A 20,642-nucleotide genomic window follows, 5' to 3' on the forward strand; every position below is an offset into this window, starting at 1 on the left:
TCCTTTGAACTGAAGAGAGCAGTTCTGCAGAAAGCAGGCTTTCCTTAAGTTAGATTAATTCTGAAAACTAAAGCAGTTTTACATTGAAATTATTTGTGTTCAGAGAGCTGTGAATGGCTTTGCCACGTGTCTGGATATTTCTTTAAATGTTTGTTAACAACAATTACTCAGAGTGTTAACTATGTTTCTGTCTTCTTTCCAGTTATGCTGGAAAAGATTTTCCAGTGTAGAAGGAGTAGAAGATGTACAGCACCAAGTGTCTTGGTGGCAATACCCAACTGCCAAGATTTTTAAGTTAACCTTGACACATTTAGAATTTAATTGCTGTCTTGTTACTTTATAGATTATCCTCGTTAGCCAAATGTTCCTCCCAAAGCATAGTCTGAACAGCAACATTCAGTATCTCAGCAACATTCAGAACATTTACATATTACCTCAGTATAGTTGGTTTCAGTTTTTTAATGTCATAGTAATATATATTTCATGTCAGTAAATAGGTAATTGACATTTAGTTGTAATGTGTGGTCATACTGAATAGTGATTGCCTGATGTTCCTATCTGTGTTGAACCAGATTCTGTAACTTCTTTGCTTTTTATTGTTGGGAATAAGTTCTTTACTGATGCCCTCTTCTTTTTGTTTTATTTTCAGAGAGAAGAAGCTGAAGCAAAAGCTCAAGAAGAAGCTGAAAGACAGCGACTGGAAAGAGAGAGGATTATGCAGCAAAATATGCAGGAAAGGCTTGAAAGGAAAAAGGTAGCCTGTTTTGAATTCTCAGCCTAAAATGAACAGGCAAATGGTCTCAGATGCAATTAAATAGAAGTGTGCTTTTTTAAAGGCTGCCAGCTCTGGTTTGTGAAATTTAAAAACAGTGTTGAAAATAGTACACTCATGAAATATGAAAATATATTATGATTGATGAATTTTAACCAGAATGGTGAAATAAAGAGTTCTATATGTAATTGTAAATATTCTCCATGTTTTAACAGAGAATCGAAGAAATAATGAAAAGAACACGGAAATCGGATCAAAATGAGTCCAAGGTACTTTTCTGTTTGGATCTGTATAATGACAGAAAAGGACTTTTTGCCTTGTATCCTGTCTTCCTCTGTTATCCTTACACAAAATGGCTTCCACAGGAAGTGCAGAGTTCTGGTACACCAGAATAATTTCCAGTAACTTGCCATTGCACACATTCTTCTGCTTTGCTTGCTGTGTGAAGAGTCTTTGTTACATTTTTGTTCCAGGCCTATAGACACAATGTTATCTGGTGTTATCACTTCCAGACTGGTTTTTAAAACGCTGTTTTAACCAAACACTGGTTAGTAATGGATTTTTTTTTAACTGTATGCATTCTGCCAGGACTATTTTTTCTCAGAAAACTGAGATTTCTGACATCATCTCTTTGCTTAAAGCAAAAGAATTGTTTAGAGAAATTCTCTTTGGATTGCTATTGCTACAGTAAACTGGATGTATTTTTGTTAATACAGTGACCTGTTATGTGAAAAATTGTGCATATTGAGGAATAGTTGTTCCTCTTTGAACATTCAAATATTCAAGTCTTCCAATAGCTGAAGATCAATAAAAATTTAGCACACACCTTGGAGAAAAGAGGGGAAAAGGATCTCAGGAATAATAGGTGGGAGGTGGAAGTGGGTCCCACAGGCTCTGGCTCTGCAGAGCACATGTTGCTGGGTGACCTGGTTGTCTGTGAGCCTTTGAATTCATGTGGCCTCACTTCTGGGCATAGAATGGTCTTGTGTGGGAGCTGTGGAGGACAGGGAGTTGTTCCAAATAACACTGGCAATTCAGTTGCAGAATGAAGGGAAGTCTGTCTCAGAGGTGATGGAGGGAGAGGATATTGAAGAGGAGGAGGAGCTGGGTCTTGAGAAGACTGATCAACCAGGTAAGGAAGCTGAGGGAGTCAGGCCTTGGGGGCAGTGAGTTTCAGTGATGTTTAAGCTCTGTTGAGAAGGTCAGTCCTAACAGCATTGGGATGGCCTGAGACACCAGTCCCAGAGATGCCAGGGGGACTCCCTTCTTGAACAGAGAATCAGTCAAAATGATTTGAGAGTGAAATTCAGGCAGCATGCTTTCATTTTACAAGTGATTTTTGAAGATGGAAAACAAATTTCGTGTTGATATAGGCAGCTTGTCTATAGACAAAGGAATCTCTTGAAGCCAAGTGCCTCGGGTTTTGGCTGGGAAGGGTTATTTTGGCACTTGTATTTTATTCATTTAGAATACCAATTCTGCTACTCATATTCTTTTTTCCATTGTATAATTTTCTCTCCTCTCCCCCTCCCCACAACGTTCAGGAAAGCTAAATGGTGTTGACTTGCTCCAGGACGTCAAGGGAGAGGCAGAGGATTGTTTAGAGACTGCACAAAGCGTGATCTCTGCAGAATATGAGGCACAAGATGGGTCAGAGTTGAAGGCCACTGAAGTGTTCATGAATGGAAGTGACTTGAAAAGTGACAAGGGGTCTCTGTCTGTCTCTGAGCTAAAGGATTCCAGGTGAGTCTGCTGTACTGTGGGAGCACTGAGCTCTCACACAAGAGAGCTCTTGTCTGTGTTTAAATAAATGCAGAGCTGTCTGCAGCACCTTGCTGGCTCTGTGGTGTCTGTGAGCCTTTCTCCAGCCATGTGGTGTGTGCTGTCAGCTCCCAGCCTCACAGAGCAGGTAGCTCAGGATAATTGTTTGTTTAGATGGCACCATGTTAACAGTGCTGCCTTTGCTGAGAACTGAGACACGCAGCCAGCAACATGGCAATGTTGATGATAAAAACTGACATTGCCTTGAAATCTTTTGCATTTAAATGCCTTGCAGTTCTTCTCATTAACAAAACATTAAACAAGAGGGAGGAGGATAACACTGAAAAGGAAGAATAACCTGTAGAAAGCTCTAGAACACTTTCAGTTGTGCTGAAGCGCCAGATACAATGCAGAAGCCTCCCTTAGTGAGGAATTTGGGTTTTTTACTGTTTCAGTTTTTTTTTTAACATAAAGCTTTTTCATCTGCTGCTGGAAAATTTGTCCTCTGATGCTTGTTCCATTTGCTCATCTAAATGCTAATGATTTAGAAATGACATTGTGAACACTTTTTTAAAGTGATGATAAATTAATGTCATTCCTCCAGTGATGGAATATAAAGACATTTCCATGATTGTCCTAAGAATGAGTGAAAATTGGTCCATAATTTGGGTTTAGCTTTTGAATCTGTTTTAAATATTGCTGGTCTTCTGAGACTTAGTTTTGTGTTCAAAAAGTCTTAGCTGGAGAAAAAAAAGGAAAAATGCACCCTACAAAAATCAAAACTTAATAATCAAAGCTTTAAACTTGTTACTTTCTTATATCAAATTTCTAGAGGCAGAAACCTTACCTGAGGGCTGCTTGTATAGTAAAAAATGAGTATATATTGCTGAGTTGTTCTTCCTTATTGGCTCTTGGAGAGGAGATCCTGTGTGGCAGCAGAAGCTTGTCAGGGATATTTAGTGCTTTGCAGAGTATGCAGACTGTTAATTATCAGTCCTGGAATCAATGTAAAGGTTAAACATGTGGAAACTGTAACACAAGATTTTTATTTTTCCATTCTCTGTTTTTTGTAGTCATCCTGCAAAAGACGTGGTTATTGATGACTCGGGGAAGTTGGGTGTTCATGAAGCTGATCATACAATTGGACTTATTCAGAATCTTAATGGGAAATCTGGTTCCTGGACTTTTGAGGAATTCATTGATGTTGGAGTACATTCCAAGTCAACCAAACTGAGCTCGGACAGCATCTCTGCTGGTAACTGTAATCAAAACTTGAATGATGCTGCTACACTACCTTCTAGTCCCAAATTGGCTTTTGAGGAAGATGGTGCAGTGAATTCATTGACCAAACCTATAGATGCTTCATCAGGTAATCCAAGCTGACTACCCTGTCTGTCTCTTCCCCTGGCTAGGCAATTCACCTCCTTGCATTTTGCTCTCCTTGCCTTAACTACAGCTTCTTATTTTCAAGGCACTTTTTCCAGTGTGTAGACTGGAGGGAAGGCTCTTTCTTTAGTGCTTTTAACTTGAATTCTGTCAAAAGGAGTCACCAACTGAAGCCTTTTTAGGGACTTGATAAGGCCCAACATTAAGGCTTTTCCAAAGACACAGCTGAACCCTTGTGAAGTTCCAAACAGTATTGAAGCTCATATGTTGTATTTCAGGTTTTTCTAAGACATGTTAAATGGCACATGTTACTTTTGAAGATACAAAATAGTTTAAAAGGTGTCTGATGTAACTCTACACACCAGATCTTTTCGCTCCTAGGCGTGTTCTGTTTTTGATGCTGACCTGTGTGACCTTACAAGGTCACTTCAGTCTCTTAGCAGTGTATTAGCTATCCTCTCTACTTGCTGTAGAACAGTCTTTCACTTCACTGAGGCAAGTAACACCAACCTGAAATTCCACAGATGATTGTGTTACATTTTGGGAGGAGTGGTAAAGCTGTACACAAAATATTCTGGATTTTCTGAAAGGGCTGCATCTCAAGCCTCATGTACTTGAGAAGCCAAGCCCTGATGCAGTACAGTGCATAGTGTGTCAGAGAAGCTTCAGGAAGCCAGTTTATGTAAGACTGGACTTCTCTGGTGTTGGAGCCAAACCCCAAAGGGCTGTTTTCACAGGAGATCTCCTCTTTCCATGGGATAAATGACTGTGTCATCAGTTGAAGTGAATGCTAGTGGAAAAACAAGCCTTGCTATCCACATTTCCTTCCAGTGATGTGTAGCACTTTCTTTGATTAAAGTGTAGCACTTTCCTAGACTGAGCTGTTTCCCGAGTCTCCTCTGTCACTCTGCGTCTTGTGAATTTGAGTTCCTTGGGCACACCCTGATGGGGGCTTCCCTTGAGGTCACACCAAACAGGGCCATGGGACAGACAAATTTATTGTGTTCTGCTGTTCACTTTTTCTTGTGATCAGATTCATTAACTTTTTAGTGAAGGAAGTGTGACCTTTTAATTTTGAACTTGAAATTTTTTAAATGTAATACAGCTTAAGAATTCTGTACATAGCTTTGAAAACTAATATTCCTGTAAAAAGAAAGAAAACCTACTGTGCTGGTTTTAGACTGTAAGTGACCAAGTGGTTCTGTGCTCACTCCTGGATGTAGACTGACAGTGATGATGGATGCATGTGGCATACACACATTTGCGATGGTTAAATGTTTTCTTTTCTTTGCTCTTTGGACAGAACTGTGAACACTAGAGACCTGGAAATAATCTGATTGCACTTCAGTAATCCAGTGTTTTCTCAAGTACCGAAGGCCTTGTTTTGAAAAGCTGCTTGTTTACCTTTATCCATCTTCAAGTTTGCAAAAAACAACAGGGGAGGGATGACAAACTTCTAATTTGCACCTTGAAACATTTCAGGGAAACTGTTGTGCTAATGTTCTTTTTTTGTTTGTTTAGCTAATTGTTAGATAAAGTTTCCAAGTTCAAGTATTCCTTGTTTCCCCTTTACAGACTTTACAGTAACCTGATTGAGTCTTTTTTTTATTGTTATTTTCATATCAGTATCATGTAGAACATGCCACTGGAGGCTCCTCACTTAGCTGCAGACTTTGCATATTTCTAAAATGATCTTGATGAAATAAAAGACTCACTCAGTGTATGTTAAAGCTGAACTCCCTTTTTAATGTCTAGAACAATGTTGTTGCTTGTTGGTTCATGTGCTATTTAAAAATGCAAAATTGAGCATCTTCAATTTTGAATGGAGAAGAAAAATTCCTTATTATCTAATGTGAAAATATTGGCAGTTTCAAAATGCAAGTGTTGTACCATCACTAATACGTTTTAATCTATTGGCAAACATCAAAACCTTTTTCAGCATGTGCTGTAATACATTACAAAAACGTTGAGTCCCTAGATTTGTCTGTTGGTGCAGTTTAAGGTGTTAGGCTTTTAAAAAATGTTTTCCTTTTGAATTACTTATTTATCTACACTTATGGAAGTATTATTTTATTGTGTACATAACAGTATTAGACCATTGAAGTCATGTTTTGTTCATGTTAATTATTCCAAGTGTTCCAGTTCCAGCTCTTATAACAGTGGCTGCAAACTGCATATATATATTTCTCTTCCCCTAAAGCCTGCATTAAATAATCTATTTAACCTGAATTTGCCTGCTTTTTTCAGCATGAAGAGTTTAACGAAGCATCTTCTGAAAATTGCTACTAAAAGTAATAATGCAGCCTTGTTGTCTCCCGTAACAGATAGACTAGATAGGCCATTACTTTAAAGGGTAGCTGTCTCAAAACCTGCTCCAAGCCACTGGCTGCTCTCTCAGTTGCAGTGGTGCAGCCCAGCAGCAGCTGTGTGTGCAGTGGGGTTGCTGGAACCACATCTGTGCTTTCCTCAACACCTCAGCTGCAACAGGAGCCCTCAGCCTTCTCCCTCTTGCTGTTCAGAGATCCTGTAGAACTGTTTTAGACTTTAGAGCAGTGCCTTAGGTGAAAGGAGAACTGTATTTTTGTATGATAGCTGTTTGTTCTGGCAGAGACAATCATTCTAACAAAGATGCCGATATTTTTTCTGTGCTGAGATTTGTTGGCTGGCCTGATCCAGCCCTGTGTAAATACGTGTGCACAGTTAAATAAACTTTGCAGTTGAACAATGCTTTATTTCTGTAATGTTAAATGTGACCTTACTAGGCCCCTCCACCCCTTGCCATAATGATCTGCCTTGGGATGCACTCTGGCACTGCTCTAACTGCTCCAGATTGCCACACTAGCAGCCTGTGTGGTTGGGAGGGGATTTGCACTAACACCCTCAGCTCTTGCTGTGTTTGTCCATGCTGATGGCGTGTTCTGAACTGAGGGATTCTTTAACCTGCTTTTCCCTGCCAGCCTTTGCCTTTCCCTTGCAGCAGCAGCATCTCTGTGTTGTGAGGGTCAGTCCAGCAGTCCAGCAGCGGAGCAGTGCTGCCTTTTCATTTTCTTGCAAAGGTTCTTTATCAGTTGTTGAAAGGGAATGGCTGGAGCAGATCCAGTTGATAAAGTATTTCACTACTGTGGAAAAAAACTTCCTTAAACCAGCATTCAGGTTGCTGAAGCGTGGTGGATCTGTGCATGAACAATGGCTGTGCATATGCTCTCCAAAGGGCTTTTTCACACAGGCTGTTTTTGGCAGATGGTCCAGTGTCAGTTATATATTAAAAAATTAATTAGTTTATGGAAATTGTTGCTTTAGTCCTCAGATACTTAAGGGTGCAATGACAGCACAGCTGACTCTTACTTTGCCAGTATCAATGTAGTAGACTTGGTTTCAGTAGCTCAGCCCTAAGATATGTCAATCATATAAGATGTCAAAATGAAAAAAAATAATTTCCAGACTATGGATTCCAAGCAGGCACTAGTCTCACTTTTATTCAGTCACTAGACATACACTGACATGATAGGAGAGCTAGCCTTGTATGAGCTATTTTTAAGGCACTTGTAAATGCATGTGCATGTTGTAGGTGAAAGATTTACTACTTGTTAATGGATTAATAATTATACATAGACAGCCTTGTTTAAACAATGATATAAAAAAAGCTGATGAAGAAAACTTGCAGGCAAACCACACGGAAATCAAGACTAAAACAAGTTTATGGAAACTTAACTAAGCTAAATGTCACTGCCAAAACATTGTTATCTGTAAGATGAAGCCATTCCTTACATGTGCTGCAATGTGATGTTGTAGAGTAAGCTAAGGTATTTATTACTTATTAATGGTGCAGTGTTTGTTGTGTATCTGTACTTGTAGAAGCATAATAATGGATCCCTCTGATCCCACATGCAATCTTTGCATCTCTGTGTCAGAAGTGCATGCCTTGTCAAATCCACTTCAGTTAAGTGCCAAGCTTAATCATATACCAGATAAGTTTAAAACTAGATTTGTTTTAGTTTAAGCCACACACAGATGATGCAGTGTGTGGATCTCTAAATCTAACAGCATTTCAAGCCTTTATACTAGGAGTTACTTGGAAACAAGGTTAGATTTTTGCAAGGCTACATGCTTTTGTACTGCAAGATCTTCAAAAGTCAAACCCAGTATATTGAGGCTAATTTAGTTCTTACACTAAAATGGAAAAAGTTAAAACTCTCAACATGCAAAAACCTGCTCTTTTACCAGGGCTGTTTGGGAAAGCAGGGCTTTAAAATCCATCTTACATCTGCTCATTTACAGTCGTTTGGGACACTCAGCACAATAAATTTTTCCATTATGGCAAACAAAGCGCTTGTTGGCCAGCCCACGGGCACACTTTGTGCATTTGAAACAGTAATCGTGCCAGGACTCATCTTCATAGTTAACCACACTGGTTCCTCTTCCAAATCCTGCTAGGAGAGAACACAATTATAGGACGGCGATAGTAGCGCTGCCTTGGCGGGGCTGTCCCTCCAACCAGCCCTGCCTGGTGCTGCCCCAGAGCTTCCCTGGGCTTGCAGGCCACAGGGGCTGCCTGAAACACCCAAGTGGCAACTGAGCCATGGTTTTGTTGTATCTTCTGATGTTTCTTGAAGAAGAAATCTAAGCATAAGGCTTGCATGGCTTGTCTCTGTAACAAACATTTTCCCTTGGCTCCATTCTCCAGTAAACAGTCAAGGAGAGATGTGGAGCAAGGACAGGTTGGGCTAAACACTTGTGGGACTGGCAGGACAGTGCCCACATTTCAGGGCTGAGCTCTGTAATCCAGTGAGTTTTATGTGTAAAATACATCAGAAGGGGTACAAACGTCCCTTTGGGACAATAAAGCACCACTCATTTTAGACTTAAGGGTCCCAAACTAAGATATGGGAGGGAATAGTTCTGGTTGGGGGAGTTTTGAAGGAGGTAAATTTGAGACATGCAGAGGCTGAAGAGCTCAGTTACCAGCTCAGCCTCCATCCAGCACAAGCACGTGGCTCAAGAGTCAGATCACATGTAAAATGCTGGGATTGGGCTTGGGTTACCAGACCTGCTTCTGATGTTACCCATCCCTGGGCTCCCTGTCTTTGGGGGATCACTGTCCTGACCTTCAGCACCCACTGCCCTCAAGCTGCATTTAAGCCAACATACCTGTAATAGGATTCTTGCATCCAGCACACTTCTTGGCAACACACTCCTTGTAGCACTCAACACAGTAAAACTGATCCTCCACAGCTGTGAAGCGCTTCCCTCCCAGTTGCTTCTTGCAGTTGGAGCAAATGAAACACTCGGAATGCCAAGGCTGTTCCTGGTAAGTGAGGCCTCCAGAAGTGATGGGCTGGGAGAGAAGGAGCAGAGGTGTTGTTTAGAATCAGCAAGGGACAAGAGAGGTGACACAGGCAAGAGGTGTAGGGTAGGAAAGCTTTGTCATGGAGAGGATCTTTCCAAAGTTTGCATCAAAATTTAATTGAACAGTGCACTTGAGTCCCTCTAACCTGAAATCCCACATACGTGGCACTTTCATAATTCTTTTACCTGCAGTAACTGAAATTCCACACTAATCCGTTACAGAAGTTGTAAAACAGCTACTGTTTCACTTCTTGAATATTCAGTACTACTACAGAGTTTAAACTACCCCAAGGCAAATGCAAGACTGGTATCACTTGGTTTCTGCAGTGTTGCCATCAGCTAACCCAACCACCCCTGCCCAGATCCTGTAATGCACAGGAACCATCAGCTCTCCCATCATTGCACCAGCTGCTGGCACTGGTATCTCAGGGGAAGAGCATCAGCATTGGTACAGCTTCAGCATGGTCTGCCTGCTGGTTCACCCTCCCAGCTCCCAAAAGGCACACGAGGGGTGGTTCTGGCAGCTGCCTCTGCAGAGGGGAAGGACTTACATTCTTGCACTTAGCACAGGTCTTGGCAAACTTGTGCTCGTGGCAGGAGACACAGTAGAAGTCATCACCCTTGGGGAAGAAGCTCCCAGATCCAATCACTTGCTTGCACTGGCTGCAGGTGAAGCAGTCCTTGTGCCAGACCATCTTCTTGTACTCAACGTTTTGGTCTCCTACAACAGATAAAAATAACTCGTCCTGTGAGATTTCAGTGAAAACCCTTCCCCCTGTGCAGTGTAACATCTGTGGGCAAGACCTGTCCATAGCTATGCCCAGGATTCCAGGAATGCAGACTAGGGTAATTTCTGTATCTGATTCTAGCCAGGGCTTGCTAGGTTTTCTTAAATTAGTTATCTGCTGCCTGAGCCTTTTAGGACCTTGATTTACTGAGCAAAGCTTTTGGTAGAAATAATTTAAGACTGACATGAGAGTTAATTATCCACATGAGGGTTAATGGCAAAGCACCCTTTCAACACTTGAATAAAATAGGTGAGAGAAACAGTCAAAATTTACTATTCTGAGGTGCTCCAGCCTTCCACTGTGATGTGCAAACCCCCAACTGCAGCCTCCACAGCCTGATAAACCCCCTTGGTTATGCCCTGGAGCAGAATGTGGCCCTCAGACCCATCACTGGTACAGTACCTGCAATAATGGCCTTAAAGCAGCCCTTACACCTGGGTGCATCCTCAGCAGCAGTGCAGTTGCTGCACCAGACCTTGTTGTTCTCCCTCAGCATGAAGGGCTCGTTGACCAGGGACGTGTAGCACTTGAAGCAGCGGAAGCAGCTGTCGTGCCAGTAGCGGTTCTTGAAATGCAGCTCCTGCAATGAACAGGAAGGGAGGAATGGAGTGAGAAGCTTTTCTCTCCCCCTGAGCAGCCCTAAAGCCAAGCTCCTCTCTCACCAGCCTGGGCAGCAAAGGATGGATTTGTTGTTCCTAAGTTTGTCTGATTCAGTGGGTAGGGCCAGCGCTCCTCTTCAAGCACTTAAGAGAAGGACATCTAACCAAACTCACTGACACAATCACATTGACTTTGGGCTTCCAGGGGGGCAGAAGATGCTTCAAACCAAAAGCTTGGAGATTTGAAGTTCTGCAAGTTCTCGGGTTCTTACATTCCCTCTAGTTCAGGTGTACATTGTTATTGCCATAAACATTTATCTGGCCCTGAAGGTACAGGCTAATGACTTCAGTAACACCATATTTCTATAGATAAGCAACAAACCAATTTCCAGTTTTTGTGGAGATCAAAACAGTTTCAGGCTTGCAAATATTTGCAGGTCCTGCAGTTTGTGTTTCTTCATGTCCTGCCTGGTGTTAGAGTGTCTGAACATCAGAGATACTATTATAAATTAACATAAGGAAAAAATCCAGCAGAACTATCTTGCCATCCAACTGCTCTCAATATATATATATAGAAAGAACTCTTGATTTCTATCATGAAGCAATAGCCATCTGACAAACTGACAAAAATCAGACCTCAGTGCTTTGCCCAGAAGATGAGTTTTGCAGGCCCTATGCAGGCCAGCTCCCTGCCACTCTCTCTGCAGGGCAATTCAGCATTTGCAGCAGGTCATGTGGCTGGATCTAGACCCTGAAATGAGATCCTGTGCCCAAGCAGCCCTCCACGAGCACACCCCAGCACTGCTCTTTACCCAATGAGCACACAGCTGGCAGCCAGAGGACTCCAAAGAGCTGCTCAGAGCCTGACCAGAGCAAACAGGAGGGTGACCAGCCTCTGCCTCTCCTCCTCACCCACCGAGGAGCCCAGCACTGACCTTGGAGTCGGCCCCAATGGGTTTCTTGCACTCGATGCAGGTGTTGGCACAAAACTTGTCGAAGCACTTGACGCAGCAGTGCCGCCCCTCCTTCTGCACATACTTCTTGCCCTGCAGGGGGTCCCGGCAGTAGTGGCAGTCGAAGCGCTCAGACATGGTGCCCACGGTGTAGCTGCCAGGCCCTGCAAGAGCACAGCCATGAGGGGACAGCACTGAAGGGACAGGACTGAGGCCCTGACTGAAGCGCTCCAACATGGTGCCCACGGTGTAGCTGCCAGGCCCTGCAGGAGCACAGCCATGAGGGAACAGCACTGAGGGGACAGCCCTGAGGCCCTGACTGAAGCGCTCCAACATGGTGCCCACGGTGTAGCTGCCAGGCCCTGCAGGAGCACAGCCATGAGGGGACAGCATCGAGCCCCTGACAGCTGCTCCAACCTCCTGGGGCTGTGCAGATCAGTCAGAGGAACATGGCTCAGGAATGAGCATGTGGTGGCTCCTTGATAGGTAAAGGAGCTCCAGTAGAGGAGAGCAGAATCCCAAACCAGACTTCTCCCCATCCCTTTGTTAAGTGGAAGGATGCTAGGCTGGTTTATTTACGCGCTGCACATCAAGCAAGGGTAATGACACCTGACCACTCCCTGAGAGTCCCTTAGTTCATTACTGCAGGCCTCAGTGAGGTCCTGGCTGAGGCACCACATCACTTGTGTGCAGAAATCACCAACAAACACGAGCACAGTGGAATTGTTTCCATGTTTTCAGCCTGAACCCACAGCCAGCTGCAGCCCTCCAAGGCCTTTTGTGCTGCATAGTTGTGCAGCTTCCAGCTGCCTCTTTTCACCAGGCTTTCACATGTAAAATCATAAGGGGAAAAAAAAAATCTGCCTCCATGGAGAGATATTTTTCAGTTCACACCACCAAGGCTCTGCCAAGGTCTGATGTTCCACCACGGCCAGGGAGCTGTCAGTGGGTGTGGGGAATCTTGACTGGAGGATTTTCCACTTTGGCTCACATTTTCTCCCCAGACACCCATCCCTTCCTGCACTCCCAGTCTCCTGCTAATGGCTCCCTCCATTCCATGCGCCCTTCCTCAGCAGAAGCCACCAACACTCTTGCAAGGGGCTACAAGGGCTCTGTCAGGATTCAGAGAATCCTGGACTGGTTTGGGTTTGAAGGAACCCTAATCATCTTGTTCCAAGCTAGCACAGGGGTGCCAGCCACTACATCAGGTTGCTTAAAGCTGAATCCAACCTGGCCTGGAGCACTTCCAGGGAGAGAATACAAGAGTTACAGAAGCCCATGGAGTCCCACAGGGGCAGCTCCATCCCTGCCCCTGGTGCCCCCAGAGCCCCAGCACTGCAGAGCCCATTTCCCTGCACAGCCAACACACAGGGACACAGCCTTGAACCTTCTGCATCATCACCAGCCCGATGGGAAATGTGGCTGTGGTCTGGCAGCAGGGACTGCCAAGAGGAAATGTTCTCTCTTCCTGACAGAGGAAGGGAGGGAAAGGACAGAGTCAGGCCATACAAATTGCTGCTGCCTCCATCATGTGGCCTCACCTTGGACCACCCCACCCAGCCCTGGGGCTACCCTGGAGCCTGTTCCTCACAGAGCTCAGGGGTACAACAGTGCCCATTCCAGCTGTGCTGCTCCCAGCCCAGCACAATGTGCCTTTATACACCAAAGCTGTAGGAGTTCTGGGGTGCAGAGGGGGTGTGTCACTCCTGGCTGTGCCCTCACAACAAGGCAGGGTCAGTGGGACCCTGTTGGGCTCGCCCTTGGCTGCAGGATGCTCTTGGTCTGCCCTGTTAAGGCCTAAGGCTCACAGGATTTTCATGGACACTTGCCCACCCCTGTAATTCCACATGTTCCATCAGCTACAGGGCCCAGCCTCACCAGAGCCCTGCAGCACACCAGGACCAGCCCAACCCTGCTGGGTACAAAGCCAGAGGAGCCTGTACATGAACACTTTGCCATCACAGCAGAGCATCTGCTGCACCTGGGCCTAGGAAGAGTGGGACTCACAGTTACCTTGCAGGCTTTAAAATCCAGTGCCTTCACACTATCTCCTCTTTGTCACCCTCTCAATAACATAAGGCCAGAACAAGCTGAAGGATTTATGTTTCAGAGAGCAGGACAGAGAGCCCCAAAGAAAAGTTTCACACAGGGAGGCTGTAGCAGAGGTGGAGGCTCTGTTCACACACTATTCCTGCCCCTAAAATGGACAGAGGCAGGCTGGAGGCCGAGCTGGTAGGAAGTGTCCTTTGTGAAGGGGCCAAGGTCTGGAAATAATCCCTTGGCAAGGCCAGGGGATGCCATGTCCTGCTGACAACCACACCAGGGGCTTTGAGGTACCTGTTCAAGCAAATGAAACAAATAAACAGCTGGGAAACACGGAAACTATGTGAGCCACCAGCAGCTCTGCAGAGCTCTAGCAAGCAGGTGGGTTTTATTTGGAAGAAATGCAATTGCAGAGTCCAGGGCAAATGGTATTGAAATGTCCCTGATCTCAGGTTTAAGGTTGCTTTCAGCCTGAACACATAATCTCGAAAGCATGGCTCAGGGAGCAGCACAACCCCGTGTTCCCATGTAACACATCACCTGCTAATGTGAGACACATTTATCACAGCAGCTCTGCAGCTCCACAGGCAAATTAACACCAGGCTGGAGCCCCCAGAATGGGCTGTGCCAGCAGCTTCTGCCTCCCTCGTGCCATCTCACACACCAGAAAGCCCCTCCCATGCACAGGCAGGGGCATGAATTTGCTTCCAGCTTTTCCAGAGGCTTCCTGCCCTCAGCACTGAATTCCTGATCTGGAGCCAGGAGAAGCACCTCTGTCCCCTTGCCTGCAGTGAAGATGCAGGGTCCCATTGCCCCTGCAAATGTGCTGGCTGCTGGTGGGCTCTGCTCACCTGTGCCATGTCCAGAGCCCAGAGCAGCCACAGGAGCAGGACCAGCCCACCCAGGGCAGGGTGCACAAGAGCCCTGGAAGCCAACAGTGTGTGGCAGGGTGGAGCCCCAGACCAGCAGCAGCTGTGCTGGGACCACCAGATTATTTTCCCCAAATGGAGCAAACATCTGTGGACACTTCAGAGCTCAGCTACATTTAGTGTCCTACAGCTGGTCCCCTCAGCAGTCCTGTCCCCTCTCACAGAAGGTAAACAGAGCAGATATTTCTCATGCTCTGTATTAAAAAAATGTATTTCTAAAGCCTGCTTGGCAGCAGGTCATGGGTTTGGAGTTGTTTATCTCCTAAATAACCTGTTCACCCTCCAGCTGCACCAGGTCCCCACAGCACAATTTTCCAGAGCTTCCAGGTATATTAACCCTGGCCTGTCTTTACTGTCTGAAAAGTAGGCAAGTTATGAAACTAGGGGTACACTGGGTGCATGGAAAAATCATCACTTCCTTGGGTCTTTATTCAGTGCCCTCATCACCCCTTCCCATGCAGAAGATGGTGAGCACAGGGTAGGGATCCACACCAGGAGTACAACAGTGCTACAGCAACCCAAAACCAGGAAGAGCACTCACCAAACCACCACTAAAACCCAGAGCACTGAACCTCTGTGCTTCTTTTCACACTGCTGTGCTGAAAATGAGAGCAGTACATGCAGATGTTTTAGCTGGGAAGTCACTTGAGCACGAGTTTCTGTGGCTGTACCTTTACACCAGACTATGGTATCTCTGAGATGACAGCCTGGTCTCTTTTTTAGCCCCAGGAGAATCTCATAGCCTGAGGACATGCACTGATCCAAACCCCATGTCAGCCTGACACTGAGGCCATAAAATGGGATTTAGAAAGCAGAGGAAAAGCATGGACAGGCTGGAACTATTCCCCCTCCCAGGCATGTGCAGAGGATTGTTCTGCTGGAGAGAAGCAGGTGAAAACAGCAAGCACAGGCAGCTGGGGGGAGGGAAAAATGCAGAATGTGCCCATCCTTAAATAGCCTAGAGGACCCTCAATAAGATGGACAAAAATGCAGCCATACTTCCAGAAATGAATCTTGCTCTAAGCAAGGGATCCCTGCCCCACCAGCCCTGGCAGGGTGCTCTCTAAATGTAGCTCCCTGATGGATTTGGCTACAGCTGGAGGGCAGAAGGCCAGGCCAGTGGCCTTCTCAGATATCAGGGTATTTGGCACAAAGACCCACTGGAATACAACCCTAACATTTACCTGATCACAGAGGTGCCAGTTTGCCATTTGTCCCCTGAAAGCATCTTCTACTCCACAAAAACAGCCCTTGGACAGCCACACCGTCCATCCTTCAGAGACCTCAAACACTTGGGCCCCAGGGGCTTCCAAGGGGCACCAACACCAAGCAGCCACAGGGCTGACTGAGGGTCAGGGCCACCTCTGCACCCTGCAGCATGGCCAGCTTTGGGATGGAAAGGGAACAGACCTAAGAAGTGCCACCCCACAAAAACTGCTGCACCCACACAACCCCTGCCTCCTGCTGGGCTCCTGCATCACCCTGGGCTGCTTCATCCCAGTTCAGCCAAAAACCCAAAGCAGCATCACAGTGGTTTGCACAATAAATGGAACCAAAGCACTCAGGGAAGGAAGCTGAAGCACAGCTGATAAGCAAAGCACTTAGCACAGGCTATGTGTTAATGTCTCTGGGGAATATGTTTAAATGTGATAAACCACCAAGGAAGAACTTGAAGTGTAGTCTCTAAACACAACCAGAGAGACTCTACTTACACTTTACAGATTATTCTGCCACTTAAGAAAGAAGATGAGGTTGGAGTTGTTAACCCTCTGCCCTACACACTGTTGCATATGGAAGAAAAAGTGCTTTTTGATTCTACATTATTTTTATTTTTTCTCAGCAGACTGAGTACACAGCCCCACACTGCCAGGCACTGGCTACACCTGCCTGTTTCAGATCAGTGCTGGCAGCCCTGCTCTGTCACCTGAGTTACTATTCTCAGCATTCCTCTATGCAAGGTCGCATGGTTTGCTATAAATACCTGGGAAACCCTTAAAAGAAGGGTCCTGTTAATCCCAAATGCAAAGTGACACTCAGGACTGCACTGGCACAATGCCCTGGGCAACAAACATTTGCAAAGCCCAAGAAAAGAAAGAAAAGAAATCTCTTGTATGTTGTTTTTGCTAGGAGGGCTGAAAATACCAGAGCTGTGCTCTCCCACTGCCAGGCTGGGGCACGTGCGAGTCTCATACTCTATAATTCAAAAATCAATCTGTTGATAAAAGGAAAGCTTCTTTATTTAGAGCAAGAACAGCTCCAAGTTCCTCAGGCACTTGCCAAAAACATTCCCTACGGTCCTATTGCCACCATGTGTGAGCACATCCCAGTCATTACTAAATCCTCACAGTTCCCCAGGGAAGCAGGGACATGCCATTTATTAAAAATCACTGGCCCAGCCCTGCAAACACTTTCCCCAGGGATTGTCTTGGCACTCAGTGAAGGCTAACAAGGCACCACTGCCTCAAGTAAGGCTGAGCACTTCAGACAGTGTTTAAGCAACAAAGCCCAAACCTTTCAAAACAAAACTGCTCAGTAACTAACTCTGTGGCTGCATTCAGTTTTGCCCTTTGAGACTCCCCTGTTGTGTTCCCAGCTAAGCACTGATCTGCCCCACCTCAGCAGCTGGATGCTCTTCTCACACCCTGGTGCTCCCAGGGGCCAAAATGAGATTTCCTCCTGCTCTGGAGGGTCCAGCCCCACCCTGAGCAGGCACTGATACCCCCACAGCTGCCCTGGGGTTCCCAGTGGTCTGCAGGATCAGACACTATGCTGTGATTTTGGCAGCAGCAGTCCAACCTCAGCACCTGCTCAGAACACCCTGTAACATTTTATATCACAGCACAGCATCAAGTCTGTGAGCTCTTGCTCCAGGGAACATACCCTGAGGAAGATGAGAAATTAAAAATTACATAGCTGGGAGTGTAATGGAAGAATGCTATAGCATTGGTCAGTCTTGTGGGCTGAAGTTAAACATCTCACATCAAATGATGCCACAGAAGTCAGATTTTACTCACCATAGTGCCCTGCATAACATGTATGTGCAGCCCACCAGCAAATCCTGAGCAGTCACGTGCTGTGCAAGCAGCCTCAGGTGTGTGCCTCACCTGGGAAGGTGAGCAGGGAGCTGAGCAGCAAACTGTGCCTCTTCTGCCCAGCTTTGAGGAGGCTCTCTGCTCCCAAGTCTCAGGAGCACCCCTGGCTCCTGGTGTGCAGCAGCTGAGTTTGGTGCCACAGGAGCTGTGCCCACCCTGTCCCCAGCACATCCACCCTCGGGGCTGTGTCTCACCAAGAGACACCATGGCACTGCCTCTGTGCTTAGGGCTGTGAATGCACCCTGGATATGCACAAAAACAGCTGCTAAGAGGGAGATAGGCTTTCAAAATTCCCAAAGAGCTTCTGATTGTCTTCAGCTGCAGGGCTGGAGGAATGAGTCAGGATGGGAAGACACCCATCCTGACATGTAAAATATGATCTCAAGATTCCGGTGTTAATGGAAAAATTAACATTTTCCTATCACTGGTAAGGGTCAGCCCATCTGAACTAAAAGATAAACAGAGAAGAGGGACTAACCACAAGCTTCCCACCAGAGAAGAGAAGAGAAAACCATCTGGGTTTACACTGTGGTCTCCCCTCTGCCCTGAGTTTCTCTGCTCACTGCAATAAACTTGCTACAAGGAGGAGAATTGTCCCTCATTTTCACCAAGTCTTGCTCAAATAACAGCTGAGCCCCAGCCTTCCCACAGCAGCAGATACAAAAACATTTAAAATCCAATGGATTTTACAAAACAAACGAGGCCACCACCAGCACTGTGCTCCAGCATCAGTCTCCCACTCTTATCAGCCCATTTGCCATCAGGAGTTACAGCTGCAGATTGCTGAGATTTCAGTCTGCATTCAAAGTTATTTCTCTGCACAGGAGCCTTTTAGCAAAACCTTCCTCCCCATTCACCAGGTGTACTCCCCCAACACCTGGCAGCAAAGCCACTTTACCTGTGTGCCTGTGGAAAGCCATGGTCAGCAGCCCAAAGTCACCAGCAGCCCCTCAGGTAATGGAGTTCACAGGCTGATAAGGAGCTGCCCCATTTGATAACATATATTTAAATGGAGGCTATTAATATGGACAGGACTCCTACCAGATGTCCACTCCCCTCCCCAGAGATCTCAACCTTAATCCCCCTTGGAAATTCTTACCATTTTAGGTGATCTGAGGGAGAAGAATAGGATCCTGAGACCTCTAGGTCTCTGCAGGCAACAGTCAAATACCTGCCCAGCTACTCAGCACCCAAATTAGTCCCAAAGGCAGAATGAACTCATGAACTCGACCCCATGCTGGTACTATTTGGCCTTGGCTTTAGAGTGAGATTGTGTCTCGTAGCAGTCCTGAGCTAAATTACAGACCCAACACGAACACTGCTCTGCCATGGCTGAAGGGAAGAGATGATCACAGCCCTGTGAGGGCTGGGGGGGCTGCAGCCCCAGGAGCCAGCAAGGGCTGTCTTCTGGCCCAGAAAGGATGTGGCTGTACCCCAGAGGACTCAGCTGACAGCCCAGAAATACCAGCACATACATTCATGGGTGGGTTGGATTTGCTCTCAACATGGAGGTCATGCTGAAGTTTCAGTGCCAGTGAAACTGCCATTCCTGGTCCTTCCCCAGCTTTTCCTTAGGGAAGCTCGCAGCATTAACTGCTCAAAGGGAGCAAACCCCTGAAGAGCAGCACTTAGAAAGATGGGTGTGAGGATATGGGGCTTCTCTAGCATCTAGCATGGCTTTAGAGGCATTGACTTATGCCTCTGTCCTCTGGACTCAGGTGTCCCCAAAGCTCTCAGGAAGATCCCAGCTCCATGGCTCCAGCTGAGCTGTTTCCATCCAAGTTACAGCAGGAGGAGAGGGAGCTGTGGCTCGGGGTCCCTCCTGTGGGGACCCCCAGGCTACAGCAGCTCCACACTCACCCTGGGTTATGCAACTGCTGGGGACGCTCAGGGCTGGGGGCCAGGGAGGCCCAGCTGCTAATCCTGCCTCCCACTGACACACTGCACGGCCGTGGGAAAGTCACTGAACCTCCCTGACAGCCACTGGGAAGAGCCAATGTTTATCATTCCTTCCAGGGAACCCATAGTGGTGGTGTCTGGCCTCTGAAGAGCAGCCCTGCTACAGCCAGGAACATCTCTGCTTCCCAGGAGCTCCTCGGCCACACATGGACAGTCTCCAGCCTCAGCACTGGCCTTGGTGAGCCCCTGAACCTCCACACCCATCTTAGTCCTGCAGGCAGCACAAGCACAAGCTCCGCATCTCACCAGCATCCTGACATCTCCAAGTTTCCAACATGGCCTGGAAAAGGCCACTCTTGACAGCCATTCCAAAGAGCTCAGCATGGATCCACTGGTGCAGCAGATTGAGGCTGGGAAACGTGCTAAAATACTGATGCACTGCAACACTTTGGCGAGGAAAAACCCAATGTTATTCTGCCCCAGCTCATCTATAAACTGCAGCAAATTGTTTGCATAATTCAGATGGCAACAGGAACCCTAACAACTGGTATTTTCCTGTTCTAATCTTGCTGTGCACAGTGTAATATTTACAGACATGAGTTCATTTTTGGCAATGCACGTAGAGTTTGCACCATTAACCATTCTCATTCCTTTCCAGCTCCCTACACAAAGCCCTGGCACCCTCCCACCCAGCTGTCATTTCCTGCTTTCCCCAGAATGCCCAGGTATTCCCAGCAGAAGCCTTGGCTCCCATCCTGGCTGATGGAGCAGAGTCTCTGTGGGTGCCAGCAGCTGCCACGCCTCGAGCAGAGGTGGCTGCAGCCAGCAGCAGTTTGGCAGCTGCAGAGGGCTGTGGAGAGCAGGGATGGACACTTGGGTGTCATTTCATGTGCACAAACACACATGTGTCCACAGCACCACAACAGGCTTGGGCTGGAGCAGGGAGGAGAGGGAGAAGGTTTGGCCAAGAAACAGGAGGAAAACCCAGACGTGTGGATGCCTATGGAGCTCCCTGGCACAGCTCACTCTGCAAAGCCCAGAGAAGATTTTAATTAAAGGCCAATTCGTTTGAAT

The 20,642-nt window shown here is 46.3% G+C and overlaps 2 protein-coding genes across 5 annotated transcripts in view; one reads left to right on the forward strand and one right to left on the reverse strand.

Moving 5' to 3' along the window:
- Positions 1-6,646, forward strand: part of LOC102035245 (ensconsin) — a 29,650-nt gene extending 23,004 nt beyond the window's left edge. The window contains exons 15-19 of the mRNA XM_005427824.2: positions 650-754; positions 988-1,041; positions 1,811-1,904; positions 2,317-2,515; positions 3,607-6,646. Coding sequence (XP_005427881.1) covers positions 650-754; positions 988-1,041; positions 1,811-1,904; positions 2,317-2,515; positions 3,607-3,916 — 762 coding nt within the window. The 3' untranslated portion in view covers positions 3,917-6,646. The remainder of the gene's footprint in view (positions 1-649; positions 755-987; positions 1,042-1,810; positions 1,905-2,316; positions 2,516-3,606) is intronic.
- A 722-nt stretch (positions 6,647-7,368) lies between these two features.
- The window catches only part of FHL1 (four and a half LIM domains 1), a 28,370-nt gene continuing 15,096 nt past the window's right edge, over positions 7,369-20,642 (reverse strand). For 2 of the 4 annotated variants that reach the window (XM_031062669.1, XM_031062670.1), the window contains exons 2-6: positions 11,588-11,769; positions 10,456-10,633; positions 9,817-9,986; positions 9,068-9,254; positions 7,369-8,346 (exon numbers count right to left, since the gene is read on the reverse strand). In XM_031062669.1, coding sequence (XP_030918529.1) covers positions 8,192-8,346; positions 9,068-9,254; positions 9,817-9,986; positions 10,456-10,633; positions 11,588-11,743 — 846 coding nt within the window. In that variant the 5' untranslated portion in view covers positions 11,744-11,769 and the 3' untranslated portion in view covers positions 7,369-8,191. Of the gene's footprint in view, positions 8,350-9,067; positions 9,255-9,816; positions 9,987-10,455; positions 10,634-11,587; positions 11,770-20,642 lie in introns of all 4 variants that reach the window. The other 2 variants (XM_031062667.1, XM_031062668.1) reach the window with 1 other exon arrangement.

Source organism: Geospiza fortis, unplaced genomic scaffold (genome assembly GCF_000277835.1).
Source record: "Geospiza fortis unplaced genomic scaffold, GeoFor_1.0 scaffold874, whole genome shotgun sequence".
NCBI lineage: Eukaryota > Metazoa > Chordata > Aves > Passeriformes > Thraupidae > Geospiza > Geospiza fortis.